The following is a 20,388-nucleotide window of genomic DNA, read 5'->3' as shown; positions in this document are numbered from 1 at the left end:
TGCTTTCCTACACACGAAGGGAGGGCTCTCCGGGGCGACGCGGGAGGGCGGGGGGCTCGGCCTGGCCGGAAGACAAGGTCTCGGGGGTTTGCTTTGTTTGCGGATCTGGGCCGGCGGGTCCCTGCTTAACTCTGGGTTTGAGCCATCGATCCAAGGAGCTGGCTTTCCGGCTGCATTAGCATCCACGGAACCCGGACTGCCGGGCCCGTCTCCTGCCGGAGCCCATCTCCTGTCCGCTAGATAGATAGTGGCTTCGGCAATGCAGATCAGCGTGCAGAAGATCGTGAATGATCAGATCCAATACAGATCTCATTTGGGATGATAGACGTTTACATACACGCAGTAGAGCAATTATTTTTCTACCTAGGTTATTCAAGTAATTCTGTTTTCTTGTTCTTTTAAGACCCAGTTACAGGCACAAGATACTTTGTCTTAAAATTGGAGTAAATTAGACTTTGGAGCTTAAATTAGACAAACAGTTGTAACATTGATGCAATGCCCACCTAGACAGAGACCCAAGTATTGCTTCTTAGTTTGAGAAGAGGGCTGTAGTGTTTTTTCTTAATTAACTTCCTCAGTTTATTGAATCTGAGAGCCGGCATAGACACCATCCAACAAGGTGCCCTCTATTTCATAATGGAAGTGTCTGGGAATATGTCAAGGGAATAAATTAAAGACACGTTACTACTCATGGTCTCCTTAACACCCCTACCTCCCGTTTTAGGCCAGAAATTCTCCCACTGTTGGCCCTTCCTATGTATATATCACAAGAAATGAATAGTCATTTGCCTGGATTCTCTAGGCTTCAGATCCCTTCCCCTTTATTCAGATCCAGAAGCAGCCACCAGCCCCTCCTCCAGCTTTTGTTTCCTCCTTCCCTCTGACGGGATTTTTATATGAGCTCCCCAAGGCTTTAGGTCTCCTTCCTACCTGCGCCCAGGCTCTACAAGGGAGTTGGGAATTTGGCGTAAAGGGAGGATAGGATTTGGTGTAAATGTGTTGCTCTCTCTGGTTAGGGCCATAAGGAAGGAAGAGAGAGATTCCAGTGCTGGAGGAATAGCTGACTCCACTGGGCGACCCTGCTATTCCATGCCTGGAAAGAAGGTGGAAAAATTTGAAGGAGACTCCTAAGACTGGAGTCAGACGATTTAGAAAGGGTAATTGAGGGGAGAGCAAGAGGGAGGCTCAAGTGTCCTGGCAGGCGGAAGGCATCTCCTAGAGGAAGAAGAATTGGGTGGAGGTGCTGCTTCTTCAGGGGAACAATGCATCCCACCCCAGCTTTGAGAAAGCGCTGGCTCTGGAGAGGCCCTGAGGAGGTTGCTGGCTTCAAGAACTGGAGACTGCTTCACCAGCTCTAGACTATTTCTCTTGTCCCTAGCCTGCTTGTTTCACAGCACACAAACTATCTTCTCAGAGTGAAGTTACCAGATTCGAACCACAGAGCTGCAGCTCTAGGTCCACCAATCACCACATGCCAGTCCCCAGGAAACTCTCACTGCCCCCTTATCCTGGCTTTGCTTTTTTTCAGTTCCTGCCATGCAGATCTTCTTTCTGAAGCCACCCCCCCCAGGCTGTCCACATTAATTTTTACAGCCCAGTGACTCTTCAGAACTTCCTCTCCTTCCCCAGTCTACCGCCCCCCAATTTTCTCTGTCAGTAATTGCTTGGGACTAGATATGGTAGCTCATCAACAGATCTTGGTTGGTCATATATTTTTGTTACCCATGCAACTGCTCTTTCTTTATTATTATACATGTGTTATTTTTGTCATTCACCTGAACTGGAGAAAAATAAAATAAATAGCTAAGGGCCCAGGGCTCCTGTTCCTTCTAGGAAGAAGAGAGTATGGTTTTAGAAATGGTTTTCAAAACATCACATCGTCATACATCCATGTTTTAATTATTAATATTAACATGATGAAGCAGCTCTGTACAAGGACTATATAAAGGGAAAACGTGCTAAAGACAGATGCTTGAATAGGGGGGTACACTACACAGATCTGGGGACAGAGGTAGAGGATGCTGACTACCAAGGAACTACAGTAGGTACTAGAGACACAATCAACAGGACAGATACCGACAAAGAAGTTCACAGAAGTCAAGTTTAAAGCAAAGGAAAGAGAATATTGCATTACTTTGCCCCCTTCCTTTTGGAGTCTTCTAGTCTCTTTCCTACCAGGCTTTAGGAATCAAATCGGAGTTGTGGAGCTTGAATCCAACACTCTAGAGCCCACCAGTCACTGGAGAGCTGCACAAGGGGATACAGATGGGGGGGGGAAATAGCACTTCATCCCTACAGCTAGCCCACAGAGATTGTGTGGACAGCTGGAGTGAGATGTTTTCTGGGAACTTGTACATAGATGAACATGTGTAGTGGATGGCAAGATGTGTCAGGTGCCCAATGGAGGATCAAGGCATGTGATTGTATCTCCTCTCTATTGAGCCAAATGGAGACCAAGAAGCTGCCTGCTTGCAAGTGTAGAGGGGAGAGGGTTTGGACCCAATGGTTTGTTGGGCTCATCTGTGTGTATATACATTTGCTTGTGTCTCTGAACAACCCTGTAAACAAACTTGAAGCCATGTGCTACTGGGGGAACCCAACATTCTGTGGCTTGCCCTTGGAGAGTGGGAAGACTCCCCTCACCTCAGTGGGCAGTTTCACCCTGCCCAAGCTGCACTTAGCTCTGTCAGTCTCCTGCTTCTCAGCCCTGTGTTTCCACTGGAGTAAGACAGCAGATGGGAAGAGTAAAAACAGGGTGCAGGAGGGCTGGTGGGTTATCTCGACTGTTCTTTCCAGAGCCGGCTGGCTAGCCTCGGAACTTTGGGTCTGGGGCTGGAGGCTGAAAGGATCTATGCATAAAAAGCCTTCCTTTTTGGTCTCCAACTGGACCTGGAGATGCGCCCCTCCTTCTTCAGCTCTGGCCCCTGTACTCGGTGGCTAGCTGGGCGGGAGGCGGAGGCAGCGGATCCTGAGACAAAGGGCGATGTTGGGGGCGGGTAGGGGACAGAGAGAAAGGAGTTGGGTGGGGAATTGCAGCTCTCCCTCCTGCATTGTCACCAGCCTGGGAATCGGGTTGAGCTGGGCCTCTGCTGTCCGTAGCCCCTTTAAGGGCAGATTCTCCTCCCGCCTCGTAAATTACGCCGGTCCAGCCTCCGGCCGGCCGGCCGTGACCGTGAACGCCAGCGGGAAGAGAGAATCAGCGGGCCGCTGCTGTAGTTGCCGGAAACACTCCCTGCCAATCAATGCCGCTCTCCTCAACCCCTTCCACCACCTCTTTGGGCTTCCTGGAGGGCCAGGTGGGGGTCTCTGGGGGTGGCTACAGAACCCCCCTCCGTGTGAGTTTGGTTCTCAGTTCCCGCTTTGCCGCTTCCAATCCGCACGCAGCCGCAGCCGCAGCCGCATAAGTGAAGGAAAGAGTGGCTAGCACACCTGTGAGCTGTGTTTGCCTGGGACAAGCTGGGGGAACTTAGCAGCCAGCTGAGGTCCTTGAGACTTTTCTAGATCCCTCCGGGAGAGGACCTAAAGCTGATTAATTTACTTCCTTCAAGGTAGTCTGCCAAATGCAGACACTTCAGCCAACCCAGTGCTCAGGCCTGGAGGACTCAGACGTGCAGACCCCGGACCATTCTCTCATACCACATTTCCTCCTTGGTCGGTCCCCAGCTTCCTCTAACTCTGCCACAGTTCTCTACCCCCGCCCCCAACTCTGTCCACTGATCCTCTCTGTTCTAGCTCCCACCTCTCAACTCCATCAATTATGAGTTTGAGTTTGGGCACCTTGATTCCACTACCACCAACCTTGTCTGGTCCTCCAAGTATACAGACTTAAGACCAGAAAGGGAAGTGGAGGAAGGTTGTGTGTGTGTGTGTGTGTGTGTGTGTGTGTGTGTGTGTGTGTGTCTGTGTGTCTGAGCTGCTACTTTCCCACTACCTCAGCGGGAGGCCCGGCACTCCAGTCCGGCCTCAAATGCACCACCCCTCCACAGTGTCCCAGCTTGCCCTTGCCCCTCTGGGCTTCTGCCTTCTCAGGCTAGGTTTATTCCCTTCTCTCGGGACCCGCAGGGCCTGCTGGGGGTGGGGGTGTGTGGGAGGGAACCACGAACAAAACAGACAAGAGACGTCCAGGGAGAGCCTGCCAGAGGCCTGGCGTTGTAAGCGGGACTGTGTCCCAGGCTGCGCCCCTCTTGCTTCACCAAGGCAAGCTCAGTCTGGGGCTAGCACGCGTGTCCTGTCTCCTAGAAGAAGGAGAGAGCTTGCTCCCTCAGCAGAAGTCTTTTCTTTTTCATTCTCCGATTCTGGAACCAAATCTTGACCTGCTGGTCACTAAGATTCAAGCGGTCCGAGAGTTCCCTCCGACGCTGGCGTGTGATGAACTCGTTGACCAGAAACTCGCCCTCCAGCTCCGCCAACTGCAACTTCGAATACGGCTTACGCTTCTTTCGCGAGCGGCTGTGGATCGGGTACCAGGGCGCGCCTGGGTGGAGATGAACCGCAGGGTTGGCCAGAGGATCAGGGGGTGACTAGCTCAGTGCCCTGGGCCATTTCCCTGACCCTTTCACCCTGTTCCCACACCCGGACCAGACCATTCCTTTCCCTTCTCTTCTCTAGGCATCCTGAGCCTTTACCCAGACCATCTTCAGCAATCCATCACCTCATCAGTCCCTCCGCCACTTTCACTCTGTGCCTCAACTCTACCTCCCACAGTAGTATCCACAGCTTTTCTATCTCCTCACTTCTTCCAACATCTCCTGTCCATTTTCTTCTTCCATTATTATTGTTATTATTACTATTTAAATTTCCTGGCCTGGTCTCCTTACATCATCAGGGACTACCAGATCCCCATCAGTTAGAAAAGACGTGGGCGAGCGGTAAAGAATAAATTGTGTTGGGTGTGTTTCTTAAAATAAGAAATAGGAGTAGTGGAGGCCTATGGGAAAGCAGGAGGGAAGGCGCTCTGGAAAATAGGAATGGACTCTCCTCCACTTCTTTACCCTTAGGCTGGGGAAGTCCCAGTCAGGATCCCCGTTCTCTGGAGCTCCCTGCCCCCTACAGCCACTGGGAGCGAAAAAGGAAATCTCTCCAGTTCTTTTATGGGGATATTTACATGTTTATAGGGTTCCCCCCCCCTCCCGACTTCTTTTTAAAAGAAGCGCTAGCTCACCATGCATTCTGTCACCCCAGGCAGCCCCAGCTCAGGTCTCCCCTGCCAACACTGGCAATAGGTCCTGTCAGAGTAAGCCGCACAAGTGGGCTGGGGTCCTTACCGCTGGCTGAGAGCCCGCCGCCTGGGTTCAACGGCGATACCAGAGGGCCAGGGTCGCCCGCGCTGGCGCCCTTGTTGCCCTCGTTGAGTAGGGACGAACTGGAGTCGGATTCCAGTGACTGGCACGAGGGTGGGTCGTGAGGGGGTCCCGTGCCGCCGTCACCACCACCGCCGCCCGCCGTGTAGTCGTACTTGAAGCCGAGAGCAGGCGGCCCCGACGGCTCCAGCTGCAGCAGCGCTGCTCCGGGCCCTGCTCCGGGTTCGCGCCCGCGCTCCTCCCGCTTTAGGCCCCCGCCGCCGCTCTCAGCGCACGGCTCGCGGTAGTACCCCTTGCTATCTTCCACGCGAGCCAGCTCGCACGTGCGGCCGAAAGGCGGGTTGAGCGACACCGGGCTGCCGAGATAGGGCTGCGGGTAGCCATTGCACGGCTCGGCGGACGGCCAGGGCAGCGAGCACACGTTGTCGCGACGTGGGTAGGACAGCGAAGGCAGCCCGGGGAGTTGCGCCCCTGACGCGCGGAAGTTGGGGAAGTAAAAGGTGTCTCCTGTGTGGATGTTCACCAGCGGTCCCACAAACCCAGGATTCAGGAGATTATGCTCGCCCATTTCCGCGGGGCCCGACCGGCAGCTTCTACTTTATTGCTATCTGACATTAAACATAGTTAAACCTGCACAAGCCACCCATTGGCCGCCTTACTCACGTGGGCGCTACCGCCAGGGGGAGGGGTGGGGACAACCGAACCCCCCACCCACATTCCCCGCACTAACTCCAACTTCCCCCTTCCCCAATCCTAGGGGTGGGGTGGGGGGGAGGAGAGACAGACAGGAGCAGATTTATTCGTTGGATTCTGGTTTTTTAAAAATCATATAAAACCTTAACGCAGACTGGGAAGCGATCGTCTGACGCGGGGCGAAACCAAAAAAAGCGACACCCAAAATATCCGCACATACACACCTCTGCACCCTGCAACGCACACCCCCCCCCCAGATGTATTATCTTATCACCAACAGCTGGCCGAGTACAGCCCGTCCCTCTTTAATTAGCTCCTTTATTAACTAAAACCGTTGGAATTTACAATATCTCCCCCAATAAATTACTATTAGATATTGTGTCATATAAAGTTTACTGGCTGTTTAAGGAGACGGATGAGCCCTTTGGCTCGGGGTTTATTTACAGTAGAGGCGAAGTGGGGGTGAGAACAGGTTTCCCTACAGCTATCTCTCAGTCCTGCCGCGCTGCTGCGTTCCCTCCGTCGCCTTTTCCTTCTTAGGGTATGAAGAGCTGTTTAGGGGAAAATGATAATGCTATCTCTTCTCCAACCCCAACCCCAGCCTGGAGCCACCTTAGCCTCCCCTCACCGGAAGAGGAAGAAAGCGGAGGCAGAGAGAAGAAGAACAAATGAAGGTGCTGAGCCAGTGTGGACCCGTTTGCCTGCTCTTGAAAATCTGGGGGGCGGCTTGAACTACTTTTCCGGTGTGACTTCTAGGGACTGAGGAGCTTCTAGGAGTCTCCCGGTCTTTGTGACAGAGGCTGTCAGCGCTCAGCAGAAACCCGCTGGCCTGAAAGATTGCATATTCCTACAGCCAAGGAGGTCACCCCACAACCTGCTGGCTGGCTGCTGGGGCCATTGTGGAGCAGCGCAGAGGCCAGGGGTGGCTTGCGTTCTGAGGTGGGACAAGAGTGGGGGGAAATCTTGGAGAAGCGTCCTGTTGGGGGTTCAGAATTCCATTTATGGTGCAAAGAAGGTCCAGAGAAGGCTGAGAAGCTAGCGCTCGCTGTTGACGACAATGAACATCTGCAAATCCACACTGAGATTTCAGCTGGGGCACCGAGCAGCTCAGCAAGAGAAAAAACAGTTCAAATCAGATGCATTTTATTAGTGTCATAGCAGAGAAACTCCCATTTTTGATTATTTTGAGCTTCAGTTGTTCAAGGTTGAATAAATAGTTTGGCAACGTATACACGTTAAAAAGATCATGGCGATTTTTTTTTTTCAGAGAATTGGAGAGAGAGAGAGAGAGAGAGAATATGAAGGAATGCAGGTAAAAGTGAAATATCTGGGAATTAGCCAAAGCTACAAAACGCAGACCGAATCGCAGAAGATTCTCATCGCCCTCTTTTCTCTCTCCTGCCCCTCTCTCCTGTGCAGGACGCGGCAGAAAGAAACGCAGATTCTTTGAATTCCACTGTTCCCGGAGCGATTTCATATCCCAAACCATAGCTGCTCACTCCGACAGAAATGTGTCCCCGCGGGCGCCGCCCTGCCCCGCGCAGCTAGCAGCCCGCAGCTTGGCGCCCGCCCCTCGCCCCGCTTGGCCGGTTTTCCTTCCCCCGCCCGAGCCTTCCTGGCAGCCTGCTTGGCCCCACCCGTCCCCAGGAGCCCGCCCAGCGCCTGGCCCACAAGCTGGAAGCACCGAGGTCCAGCCGGTGGGATGCCAGCCTCTGCAGTCAACCTTCACTCAGAATCAGAAGGAGATCCGGCCTGCAGTGGTCTTTTTGTGCGTAATTGATTAAGGGGCTGTAAGGCTGCAGAGAGGAGTATCTATACCTCAGCCACAGATCTCACGTCACGGCATCCCCAAATTTCATTTATTTCTCCGTTTTCAAGACTCCTTGCGTGCACATGAACATCTAGTTTAAAAAAATTATCTAAAGGTCATTTTGATCATAAAGATAAAGAGGATGTGATCTCAATATTACAGATTTCAATCAGAACACTACGCTTGGCAGCGAGGTCTCCGCCCAGGCTCTCCAGGCCTCGGCGCTCTGCCGCTATTGTTGGTGTGAGGGATGCTGGCTTTGCCGTTAGCCACTAGCCTTTGTTGGGTGGAGTCTTCTCTCCATTCTGGTTTCCCTTCGGACAATGCTAACCGCCTAATCTCCGTGAAAAGGGACCTCAAGAAGAAGGTCTTAGCTTCTCCACATCTTTCTACAGCTCAAAAATCTCAGGCCAGGAGCTTTTCTCGCTGCTCTACTGGGTCACCACTGCTGAGCACTCGAGCTGCGGCCACAGGGCGGCAGAGGCAACGCCAGGGGAAATGAGAACGGGAGGAGAGGGGTTCCTTCTTCAGAGACGCATTTCTCCCAGCATGATTTGACCCTGACAGAACCATTTTCTCCAGGTTTCAGACTTGGCACAGGCTTCCTTCCGAGGAACACATGCTAATTTCTGTCAAGGAAAGCTGACTACTGTCCTCAGCAAAATCCCTGTTACCAGAGTCCTGCTCTTCAAGACTTTGTAAATTTAAGGGTTTTCAGGCGACCCTGAGGACCCTGGCGACCTAAGCGTCCAGTTTCCCTGAGCATCACGATAGCTCTGTATGCCTCTAGGTAACCTGGCAGCACGCGCAGCTTAGCGGACCAGTTTCTGAACCGGGCTCGGACAAAAACACCACTCCCAATCTGGATCCCCAGGCCCGGCGGGAGGCTAGGGTGCGCTTCAACTCTAAATCCAGCTCATCAAAAGCTGTTCCCCAAGAGCCGGCTGAGGCTAAGTGAGGGACCAGGAAGGTTATGGCAGTCCAAGGCTTTCGGTAGCTGTGTTTAGTCTGGTTTAATCCGCTGCCACTCCGCCGCCCACACGCAAAATCATCACCATCGGTCAACAGAGGAACAATTGATGCTTCGGAACTCTCCCTTACATTCATCAAATCTCGGGGCTCGAAGGGGTGGCATGTCTGGCTTCCGTCACAGCTGGCCAGACTCAGGCATGCCCTGTTCATTAACTCAGGGGTTAATTAAAGCTGAAGGCAAGGATATAGTCCAAGGCTTCCCCTGAAGACCCAAGAAAGGCAGCTAGCCTCCTTCAGGATCATTTACCAGCAGGATGTCCCTCTACCTCCCCATACCTCTCTATGCCTCCATCCCTCCCGCATCTTCGGCCTCTACAGCTGTGGGGTAGACAGAAGTTAATTATAAAATCTCCACAGGCTCTAGTGGTCCAGGCAAAGCGGCTGTGATGAGGCTGCATTTGGGCTCTTCTGCTAATCCTAAACTGAGAATTGGGTTCTCTTTTGCGTTCTCTTCGGTGAGCTGAGGGAGCTGAGGCCGTGGAGACCCGGTTCAAGGTCACTGCCTAGTTTGCAGAAAGGGGGTCGCTGCATATGCAAATGAGGCAGGGACCGGCTCCTGTAGGGACGTAAGCAGGAGCTCTACGAAGGAAAAGAAAAATGATGGGGGGGGGAGGGCTCTCTTCACTCGATGCCCCCTATCTGATCCCTTTGGGACTATTCAGGCTTGGGATGGACCTTTTTCACATTCAGATAAGGCTACGGGATAGGGTAGAGGGAGGGCTCTCCCTCTCTCCTAATTGGACTCTTCACTGGTTCCTCTAGGGGATGGAGTCCATCTGGCCTCCACCATTCCTGCAAGTGCCCGAAACCAAAGCATCAAATTGGGAGATCGCCTGCTCCGTGGCTGCTTTCTAGGGATCTACAGCCTGGAAGTGGAGGCTTGGACTAACCCTGGAAGCTCAAGCAGTCTTTCAGGCTCAGGCTCCTCTGGGTCCCCTTCCATCAAAATACCCCAGCTCAGTTTTCACTTTCCACTCAGAAAACTGGGAGGTGGTGAGACCCCTAGGAGTGAACATTTGGAAGACTCCCCATCATGTGCACCTCTATGAGAGACATCTCCTCTTATATTCTCCGAGGTTTTCCTGTAGTGCTAACAATTAACTAGACTGTCAGCTCTGACATTTTCCCCCTCCGCCAGCAGAGGATCTCCTCGCCTAGTGAATTACTGAGTGTCAGGAAAGGTGTGGGGACCGAGTTAAAAAAAAAAAAAAACCAAACCAAAAACCAAAACACGCCTATAAATGCCACACCCACCGCTACTGTAACCAGGGGAGAGCCCCAGGCCTGGTTTCATGCACCTCGAAGCTGGGCTGGGGAAGGGGCAGAACTGCTCTCAGTAACCCTCCTTCCTCAGCCTAGCCCTTTGTCCGTGATAGTGCCCACTGGCCAGGCCCAGGCCTGGAGAGGACAGAGATATGCTTAGGTTCTGCCAAACACAGCTACTCGGCTGTTTCCAAAAACCCATCGTCCCAGTGCGGAGAGAGGGGTATGTTTCAGGTGGGAGTAGCCCAGGAGGTTGTTGGGGGTGAGAGAATGTTCTGTTACCACACCCCCCACATATACTGGTTGGGCTGGAAGTGCAGGGGTCCACTTACCTTTGGAGACTGAGGAGGCTCAGAAGGGCGAGGGGTAGGGGTTACCATCCTCTAGAAACCTTCTGAAACACCTCCCCCCACACACACTGCTGCCCACGGGCTCGGCCAAGGTATCTGAGAGGCGGGGCGCCAGAGGCGGAGGGAGCAGTCAGCGGCAGGCGTTCAGGAGCGGAGTTACCAGAGCCTCTCTGGAGAGGCCGCCTTTTATGGGCGTTATTAGCGCCCCTGTCTAGACTGGAGACGACACCTCCTCCGTGTGTAAACAGAGGCGGAGGGCTCCGGCGGGAAGAAGGGTGGCGCGTCTAGGGGGCAAGCGGCCCTCCCTTTTTCTGGCCACCGGAAGATCAAGGCCTTTTCCACCCTCCCCCCTATCCCGGTGATTCTGTGATGTCAAGGTCAGAAGGACCTAGTCACGGTCAAGGCTAAAAGAGGAAGAGTCTGGTTGGTTGTGAAAAAGCTCTGGCCCCCTCCTCCTCCCCCTCCTCCCAGAAGCCCCTCGTTCCCCAGGGCCCCTCAACTCCCCACCACCGTACATCTGCTCTTGGAGATCTCTTGAAGGTGAGCTCTGGTACCATGCCAGGACTCAGGAGGATTCTGGGTGGGAAAATTTTCATTTGAAAATGATGGGTGCTCAGAGGGGGCTGCTGCAGGGACCCCAGCTCCAATAAGAGGACCTTTTACAGAGATGAAAGTGCTATGCATCTACATGGGTCCCGATTGCTGACTTAGACGCCTGTGGATCAAACTCCGGAGAAGATGGTCTTCAGAGCAGTCATGGAGGGATCTGCCGAGAGAGTTGCTGGCCTTGTTTTCTCAGGTGGGTTCCTCACTCTGAGACTTTTGCCGGGAAGGCCCATCTTCTAGCACTAGATGGGATTATTGTGGGCAGAGAAGAGCTTTCTCCCCTCACTCATCCCAAGTTCAACCTGGCATCATAGCAAAGTGACCCTGAAAGGAGAGTACCCGCAGCCTTTGGCCTTGGGACTTGGAGAAGCTGGGGGTACCGTGGAATTATGAAAACTGGAGCCTCTGTTGCCAAGGAGGAAACTTCTGTGTTCTTAGCCCTTTGCTACCTCGCTGAGGTGCCCTTACATTCGCTTACAAAAACCTTACTCCAACCAAATCTTAGGAGACTGTTCTTGAAGAGAAAGATTTTCTTTGATGGGTGTAAATAAAGACAAAAGGACTCTACAGCTTGAGTTGAGTGTGCTAACAACACTCACATACATGCAAGCAGGAGGACCATCTCCACTGCTCAAAGGCACTGGTGTACACATGGTTCTCCAATGATGGTATTATCTATTGAAAGAAGGAAAGAGCCAGTTCAACCAGGGAAAGAATACATTTCCCATCGTTACCTCCCTAGAACACAAGATCACACAGCTTTATACAACATTTATTTACTCTGATTAGAGGTGCATCTCCAGAATTAATCCAGGTATGATAATCCTCAAAAACCAAGCTGATATATTTGGTTGAGAGTTTGAAAATACAAAGAACCCTGGACACACCGGGGCACACTGGGCACAGAGTATGCCCGCAAACTTGGCTTGCCTTTCCAGTGTCCAGTGTGTCCTCAGGAGCCCATACAAGGCTTCTTCTCTTTTTAACTGCTTCTGGGACCTTAGAGTGGTTTTTTCCTCATAGGAAGGTTTTTATCTTCCTGTGTGAAAAGGTCATCTGGTTATGTTGCCTAGGTGGACCCTGAACTCCTAGGCTCAATCAACCCTCCTACCTCAACACCAAGGCAGAGTTGGACTTCAGGTGTGCTACCTTACCAGCTAAGATTTGACCCTTTGATTAAGTGTAGGTTTTGTGCAGAAGTGGAGGTCTATCTTGGAGAACTCTAAACTTATCTTTATGCACGAAGTCCTCAGCTTTCATTATGTCTACAAAGTGTTATAGGAATATCAGGATAACCAAGAGATCTGAGGACTCATACCAGAAGAGCCCCAAGTTTCTTCTCCATTTGTTTCCTTTCTCTGTCTAAACAACTCTTTTTGTCTTAGGAGAGGTCTAGGGGCTTTTGAAGAGAGAGTCAGGTTGTTGGTGGGGAGAGAAAGGGAAATAAAATTAACAGTGACTCTTGTTCCTGGGACATTCACCTATTCCCTTTCAAATCTCCACTGCCGAGTGTGTGGTTCTCTATGGTCAGCCCAGAGTTGAGTATAGAATAGGACTAGCAGTCACTTCAGTAGCATAGACTCCAGGAGGGTGAATTCTTCAGGTCCTTTGTCTCTCAGGCTTCATGTGTGTGTGTGTGTTTGTGTGTGTGTGTGTGTGTGTGTGTGTGTGTGTGTGCTGTTACCTCCCAAAAAACATTTATTTACATTGAAATTTAAAAGCTTCAGCTCCATCAGGCAAAGGGAGCCGGGAGGACTCTGATTTCCAACCTGATGCCTCCAGTCTTTCTGTGTCTCAGAAGAGGAAAAAAAATTATATATAAATAAAAATTGCTGCAGTAAAGATTTAATCTGAGATAACATTGTTTTAGGCTATATTGCTTTTTAAAAGTCTCTTAACCTGACAACTTAACGATCTCATTAACTCCACCAGATAGGGAGATAGGCACAGACGCGACAAGGAAAACAAATTAGTGGCAGCATCCACACAGGCCCCAGACCTCCTGGAAGACAGGGGCTCTTAGGATTTCTAGAGAATAAAAATGGAGCTGGTCTGACAAACTGGAGCTCAAGAGTCCTGGGCATTCAGCCTTCTCGCTTTAGGTCGATGGGACAAAGAAAAGAGCACATCCTGGGAAAGCCGAGCTCCAAGCTGCTCTGTCAAACTGTGCCAAGACCACCCCAACTGCAATCCCAGGCCTGAGCTGGCTGTGAACCCCTGGGGTAGGAGGACAAGGACGATGGGAGCCTAAGCTGAGCTTCCTGCCTCCTCTACTCTTGCTACCAGTGCGCCAGTCATTTCTCTACCTTCCTAACACTCTAGAAACAGACTCCCTCCCCCATTATTAGCGAGCAAATCCAGGGCCTTGAACATGCTAGTTAGCTCTACCACCAAGCTAACTACAAATTATTCACTAACGAACTTTTCTCACTTACCTGCTTTCAGACCTTTTCAGTGGCAGACCCCCATCTTTCCTTTTCCCAATACAAATTCATCTAAGTTGGGTATTAAGATGTGACGTTCTCTTATCTAAATAGAATAGAAAATCCAAATGGCTATGAAATTTTCCTGGAGAGAACTATAGGTTGAGGATCTACTGTTGTAGGTGATGTCTGTATTCTTCCCCAGCCCTGTCTGACTGGGTCAGGCCATTATAGTCCGCCCTGAAGAGCCAGGAGAGAAAGACTTCAGAAGGAACCCGAGCAATAAAATCAAGGCCAAAAACAAAAGGATATTTTATTTTAAAAACAAGTTTGTGGGTTTTTTCTTCTTTGCATTCAATACATTGTCATTCAGACATCACAATACTATATACAGATACACAACATTAAAAAAAGAGCCTATTTCGAATGGGCATTTCAAAAGAACACTGTTTTGTAATGAGCTAGTGGGAAGGGAGGAGGTGAAGGGGCCCCCACAGCACCAAGTTGGCTTTTAAGGAGGGAGAAATTAGGCAGCATCTACATTTAGCTGGTTTATCCAGAGCCAGTGATTTCAGCCTCCTTGATCAGCTCCTCAAGCTACCCTTAGGAAATCAGTAAAAATGAAAGTGTGTGGTCTCTCCGATATCTGCTATTGCTTATGTGGAGACAACACAGAAGATCTTCTGAGGGACCCACCCTCCATCTCCTTTAAAGTTTATAAAAGTTCTGATTCTAAGCCTGGTCTAATTCCCAACCTTACCATGAGAGAGAAAGAGAGACAGCAGCCGCACTTAGTATTGTGGCTGGAGGTTTTTGTCCCCCTTGGATTTCCACAGGACTGAGAGTGCAAAGCAGAGGAGGCAGTGGGGGTCAAAGGCACCTCCTGGGAAATCATTTCTGGGTCAGGATGTGATGTGGCTGGGGGCTGCACCAAGTCCAGCTTTTGTTGAGACCGACAGAAACAAAAAAGAAAATCTACAAGCTTCAAGCACTGTCTCAATTCCGATCACGCTGCCAGGCCCTAAGGATTATCATCAATATTAACACGACTTTTAGAAGATGCACAGAAACATCGTAACTGGGAAACCTTGCCTATAGAGTGCAGGAGCGATAGTAAAATGGGGAAAGAGGAAAGAATGCAAGAGCTCCCCAGATCCTGTGCCCATGCGCCCCGGAAGGAGGGTCTCCCACAAGCCAAGGCACAGGAAGAGGCAAGAACTGAGTCTTTTGGAATCCCGCAGCACTGCTTTGGTAGGAATGACTGGGCTTTCCTGGCCACTCAGAATTCTAGTGGGACAAACCATGAAGACCAGGGGTGTAGAGGCAGACAGTCTTCCTTCCGCTCATCCAAACCCACCTCCCCAGCTGTGGATGCTGAGGGGGTGCTGTCTGGAGGGGGTTGAAAGTAGGGATGGGGTGGGGAGTAGGGTAAGGCAGAGCGCGGGCGTGCTGTTCCTCTTTCTCGGTAAGATTAAATAGTGGTCTGCACCGGTGCAGCGTCCTTCGGGTGGATTCCGTACAAAGCGACGACATAAGACATAAATAGACGGGGCGGGCGGGTGGACGGTCAGGTGGAGTGGAGATGAGGCGCTTTCGATTTGCTGACCACCTTCTTCTCTTTCACTCGCCGGTTCTGGAACCAGATGGTGACCTGGCGCTCCGAGAGGTTCGTGGTGGCTGAGATGCGCCGGCGCTTCTCTTTGGTGATGAACTTGCTGGCTGCATACTCCTTTTCTAACTCCTTCAGCTGCACCTTGGTGTAGGGCACGCGTTTCTTGCGCCCGCGCCGGTAGCTGCTCACTTCTGGCTGTAGGGGAACCACGTCTAGGGGAGGGAGAGAGAAGGTGGGCAGGAACAAGTGAGGTGGGCGGCCAGGAGCGTCTCAACTGGGCCGCCAGATTTTACTTCTGGGTGAGGCCCCCTAATCCTAAGTACCTCCGTTGTTAGTAAGGCCACGAAGAAGGTGATGCCACTGGGTACCAGCCTCCTTTTTTGTACAAACTTTAAGGGAAGGGGCTCAAAAACCTCAATAATCAAGATCATATTTTAAGGCACTTAAAAAAAAGAAAATAAAAACAAATGCAAAAACGCCATGATAAAATGTCATTAAAAATAAACAGAGGATCTGTATTATTGATTTTTTTCCTATTGCCTCAGACTCCACTAGGGCTCTGCACAACACCCTTTGTTGGAAACCCTGGACCCTTAGATCGGTAGCTTCAAGTCCTACTCCTGGTCATGCTTGCTGGAGTGCTGGTGTTCAGAAAATTCCTTCATCCAGTTAGCACAACAGGGTCCCTCCACCCTATATTCTCCTCTTTGTCAGGGGAAGGACTTGGATTGTTGTATGTTTGAGGAGAGCATGGCAGGAGGGGTGTCAGCTCCAGGGACACAGACTATCCAGTGGGTCCTTGGGCCTGAGTCTAGCCTTGCACTATGGATCTAATTCACCAGCATAGAAAAGAAACTATCAGATGAAGCCAGACTGCTTGGGGATCAGTCACTTAGAAACAGGAGCCCAGTGTTGTGAACCATCTACCACCACCTAAGGAGGGTGGTTCTGCCTCAGTATAGGGAATCAGATTTCCCATAAGAGGAGGTCAATACCCAGGTTTCACCAAAAAGAACCAATTCTGTTTCAACCTTCCTCTTTCTGTTCTTCCAAGGCTGAAAGAAACCTTCTACATCCCTGGTACCCGAGGAGGCTCTACCCTTGCAGACGCAGACACTATTTATTTATTTTTTTCAGGAGCATTCCACAGGAGTTCAAAATAGCATGCCACTCTCCACCCGCACTCTTAGCAGTGAAGGGCCATGGTGGTAGGATGGAGGAGATCCCGTGAACAGCTCAGCCCCCATTGTCTTTCTTGTCACTGTTGGACTTCAGGTGGACACTAATGGCTGAGTATCCTCTTCTTTGCTATGGCCCTTCTGAATTGTTAGACATGGCTCCAGCCTGAAGGCAGAGAGTGTCTGCTGAAGTGTTCCCACCCTACAAGCATCTTCCCTACACTGCCATTCCCAGTGAGTCTGGCTCTCTCTCAGAGACCCAGGGCCCACTCTACAGGGAGGGAAAGTGAGGGGTTACAATTGAATGCAGAGAGAAATAAAGAGCCCAGGAAGAAAATAGGAAAGGGTTTCCAGTGGTCTGCTCAGGCTGTCTTCATGGTGACAATTTCTCACAAAATCTATTCAACTTATCAAATGTTTCTCTGCCACTGTGTAAGCCAAGATTTTTTTTTTTTTTTTTTTTTTTTTTTTTTTTTTTTTTTTTTTTTTGGTTTTTTCGAGACAGGGTTTCTCTGTGTAGCTTTGCGCCTTTCCTGGAGCTCACTTGGTAGCCCAGGCTGGCCTCGAACTCACAAAGATCCGCCTGGCTCTGCCTCCCGAGTGCTGGGATTAAAGGCGTGCGCCACCACGCCCGGCTCCAAGATTTTTTTAATCTGAAAAAAAAAAAGCACCTTCAGTTTAGCAGATATGATCTGTCAAGTTAAAAGGGATATATATGTGTGCGTATATATGACAAAATTGTAAAGGACTCATCTTCAATTTGTTTTGCTCTTATAGATGGAACCATGGTTTGAGAAACTGATGATTCTGGGGCAAGAATTAAAATGAAGAGGATGAGTAGTGATATCATGAGGGTTTCCCCCCCCCCCCAGAACATTTCTTCAGTTGTATTTTATTAAACATGTTTTACAAGATCAGAAATCAGAGGCTCAAGTAGGGAAAATGACTTAGATGACTGAACTAGGGTCTAGGTTCTTCTGACTCTCACATAAAGCCACAGTAAGAGTCAAAACAGAAGTGAGGGCCTGGTATATCTCTGCTGTTGAAGGGCAAAGTGAAATAAAGGTGAGTTTCAGTTCGTGAAAGAGCCAGTTAATCGTTCCTCGTTTTTTAAACCTCACTTTCTGTAGCTCTCTAAACATCAAGTCTAAATTTCTAATGAAGTTTAAGTGACACAACCCTTAAAAATTTGATTAAAAGGTAGATAACAGCTCTAAACTTTATTATTATTATTATTATTATTATTATTATTATTAATCTCTATTGGATGTCAAGGATTGACTTCACCAACTTTCTCATGGGTCAAACAGCAGGTTGTTTTTGCTTCCTGGGGAAATAGCTCCTGCCTTTCCTTCTGGAAGGAGCACCTTCCATTGTCTGCTGTTTTGGCTAGAAAAGAAGTGGGCTCTACAGATGTGAGAGCATCTGGTAGCTTAGACTCTGAGCTGTGTCTACGTTGTGTAGAATAGGGACTCGGTTCTTAGTCCCCAATGTCTCCTGCCCTAGTGTCCCTCCAGGTCACCTGCACCAACCAATTTGTACCTCAGAATCTAATCAGCATCTATGAGGAGCAAATAAGAATGAAAACAGTATGTGCCACTGCTTTGGTTTGGGCCTGAGAGGCTCCTGTGTAGGGAGCCCCTAAAGCCTGCCCACCTCATCAGTAGGCTCTAGGATTTGAGGACTATCTTGTTCAGCTAGTGGTTCTTTTCAACCCAAATTCAAAGACTTTGTTGATACAGTCTTTTAGTATGGGCTCCCAAAACCCACTGTTTTCTTATTTTGTTTTCTTTTTCTTCTATATATCTATCATCTATTTCTTTCTTTCTTTCTTTCTTTCTTTCTTTCTTTCTTTCTTTCTTTCTTTCTTTCTTTCTTTGTATCTATCTATCTATCTATCTATCTATCTATCTATCTATCTATCTCAGAACTGTCTCCCTTTTTTTCCCCTCCTAATTCTCTTCTGGGATTTCTGCCATTCTTGTGAAAAAAGAAAAGTGTATCCACTCACCACAGTGTGTGTGTGTGTGTGTGTGTGTGTGTGTGTGTGTGTGTGTGTGTGCACCCATATAATTGGGAGAAAGAAGCCACAACTCCTCACAGCTCTAATTATCTAGATCTTTCTGAACAATTGCCTCCATCTCCCACACCAGCCCAGACTACCATAGGTTAGGTTTCTCAGAGCCAGAGGCAGTGAAGAGAGACAGTGGTGTTTATGGCTAGATGTTGCCGAATGAACCACAATTGCATAGACAGAGTTATCTGAAAATCTCACTACTTCTAAAAGACCTGTGTGGGTAGAAAGATGGAGGGTGTCTGAAGATAATTTCTTTTTCATCTGCCTCTCTCCTGGACCTCTCCAGGCACTAAGATACACCAGCCGGAATCTATTTCTACATGGAAGTATGAACTCAGAGCAGCAGAGGCACATTGGGTTTTATATCCACTTCTCTGTTCTAATTTGCAAGTGTATTAAATCTCAATTGGGCTGTGTGTTTTTATTTCAAAGATACCTTTCTTTAGGAGGCTGTGATAGAAAAGTGTTTATTTTTAGCAGACCCTTTTGTGTGTGTGTCGTTCTTGTTTCTGGGAATGTTTAAGATGTTTATTTGCTCAAAGATAATTCTGAGCTTCCCTCCAACACTTTACCAACCACATAACCCACATGCCGATACAGGGAAGCCAGCTCCTTCTGTAACACCTCTTCATTGCGAAGATGTTGCTTTTTGCTCTAGGCCTGGGTTCCTAACTACAATGAGCAGGGCGGGCACCAGCTTCTCAGCCCACCGGCCCTCTTGGCATTACCCATCAATTCCACTACCACAAGGATTCCTACTGGACTCTCATCCTAGAAGCTTTCTGTTTCACAAACTAGAGAAGTGAAGGGCAGCCTACCTTCTACAAATATATTATAGAATGTCTACATATGAACAGCTTATCTTATATAAATGTATCAGCTTGTGTTTCACATTAATTAATAAAATTGTATTGTATAAAAATCTTATAACTAATGCAGAGAAGGTAGTGTATGAGACCATTGTACCACAACCATGCCATCAATTCTGACAGTCAGAAATGGAATGCCTTGTGTTGTTAGTCTAGCTCTGGTATTGACTTGTGTTATATTAAGTGACCTCATACTATGTATTAGAATGTTTTTGCTACATTCTGTAACATCATTTAGTGATTCTTCTCCATCTACCTCTCTACCCAATCCCGGATGCAGAGGAATTTAAGACCTTAAGAGGTCTTTGGGTTAATAATTTCCAATGAGAAATCCCCAAGCCTAACATGTGAGGCTAGAGGCTCCTTCTGGGTACAGTGGAGAGATATCTTTGGCTTCCCTGGACTCCCAAGGATCTCTGGAGCGTCAGAAGAGAGGACTCTCTCCTGAGCTCTCTAGGGAGGGCAGATCCACATGCTGGCTTCTGTAGACCCCCTCCTCCCGCCCCTAACCTTTATTTCTCAGATCGGAGTGGAACCCAAAGCTCCCATCCCTGGGATGGTCTTTCTCCTTTAGGGCGTGAGGGGGAAACTGTGGAGTCCTTTCCTTTTCAGATACAGCCTAAGTCAGAGGAACAGTACATGAGAGATCTCTTCTTGCATACACAGCCAGACAAGAGCCAGACGTTCCTAGCCGGCGGCCTGGACCCCAACACAGCTCTGCCTCACCTACCTCCCATCTGAGATCCCCTTTCTCTGTCTGGAATGTTGGTAACTAACTCTCATTTGGAGGACTTGACAGTGGATTCACAGGTTTAAACTCTGTGTACCAGAGCAGAAAAGAAAATTTTGCTTCTCAGGAGAGGATGCAACTCTTACACTCACTCCTACAGAGATTTTAGCTCTTTTGCTCTTAAAGAACATCCCTGGTCAAGTCTAAAAAGAAAAGAAAAACACTGTACATTTCTATAGGCTCCGGCTAATTAGATCCCTATTTTAACGCTATAGTATCTGGCGCCTGACAGATCCTGAAAACTCAGCAAGGTAAACGTTCTTATCCTCCTCAAATCCCCAATTAGACACTGGGTTGAGGGTTTTGTTCTAGGTTCCAAGGCCAGAGAGGCCCAACCCCAACCCATTCCTGGCCAGAAGCGGGTTTAGGGGCCAGGATCCCTGCG

General features: G+C 49.4%; 2 protein-coding genes across 2 annotated transcripts in view; both read right to left on the bottom strand.

Moving 5' to 3' along the window:
* Positions 1 to 4,235: 4,235 nt before the first annotated feature.
* On the bottom strand, positions 4,236 to 5,868 carry Hoxc12 (homeobox C12). The gene is made up of 2 exons (XM_006981815.3): positions 5,265 to 5,868; positions 4,236 to 4,474 (listed from the first exon to the last, which is right to left on the bottom strand). The coding sequence occupies exons 1-2, from the start codon at positions 5,866 to 5,868 to the stop codon at positions 4,236 to 4,238; spliced, it is 843 nt and encodes a 280-aa protein (XP_006981877.1).
* Positions 5,869 to 14,929: 9,061 nt separating this feature from the next.
* The window catches only part of Hoxc13 (homeobox C13), a 6,488-nt gene continuing 1,029 nt past the window's right edge, over positions 14,930 to 20,388 (bottom strand). Inside the window, exon 2 of the mRNA XM_006981816.3 lies at positions 14,930 to 15,301. Coding sequence (XP_006981878.1) covers positions 15,045 to 15,301 — 257 coding nt within the window. The 3' untranslated portion in view covers positions 14,930 to 15,044. The remainder of the gene's footprint in view (positions 15,302 to 20,388) is intronic.

The sequence above is a fragment of the Peromyscus maniculatus genome, chromosome 20 (assembly GCF_049852395.1).
Source record: "Peromyscus maniculatus bairdii isolate BWxNUB_F1_BW_parent chromosome 20, HU_Pman_BW_mat_3.1, whole genome shotgun sequence".
Classification (NCBI taxonomy): domain Eukaryota; kingdom Metazoa; phylum Chordata; class Mammalia; order Rodentia; family Cricetidae; genus Peromyscus; species Peromyscus maniculatus.
This window is presented reverse-complemented; position numbering and strand designations above follow the sequence as displayed.

Coding starts and splice junctions, on each gene's coding strand:
- Hoxc12 (XM_006981815.3), bottom strand. CDS start 5,868: ATGGGCGAGCATAATCTCCTGAATCCTGGGTTTGTGGGACCGCTGGTG. Junction 4,475..5,264: donor CGGCGGGCTCTCAGCCAGCG/GTAAGGACCCCA, acceptor ATCTCCACCCAG/GCGCGCCCTGGTACCCGATC.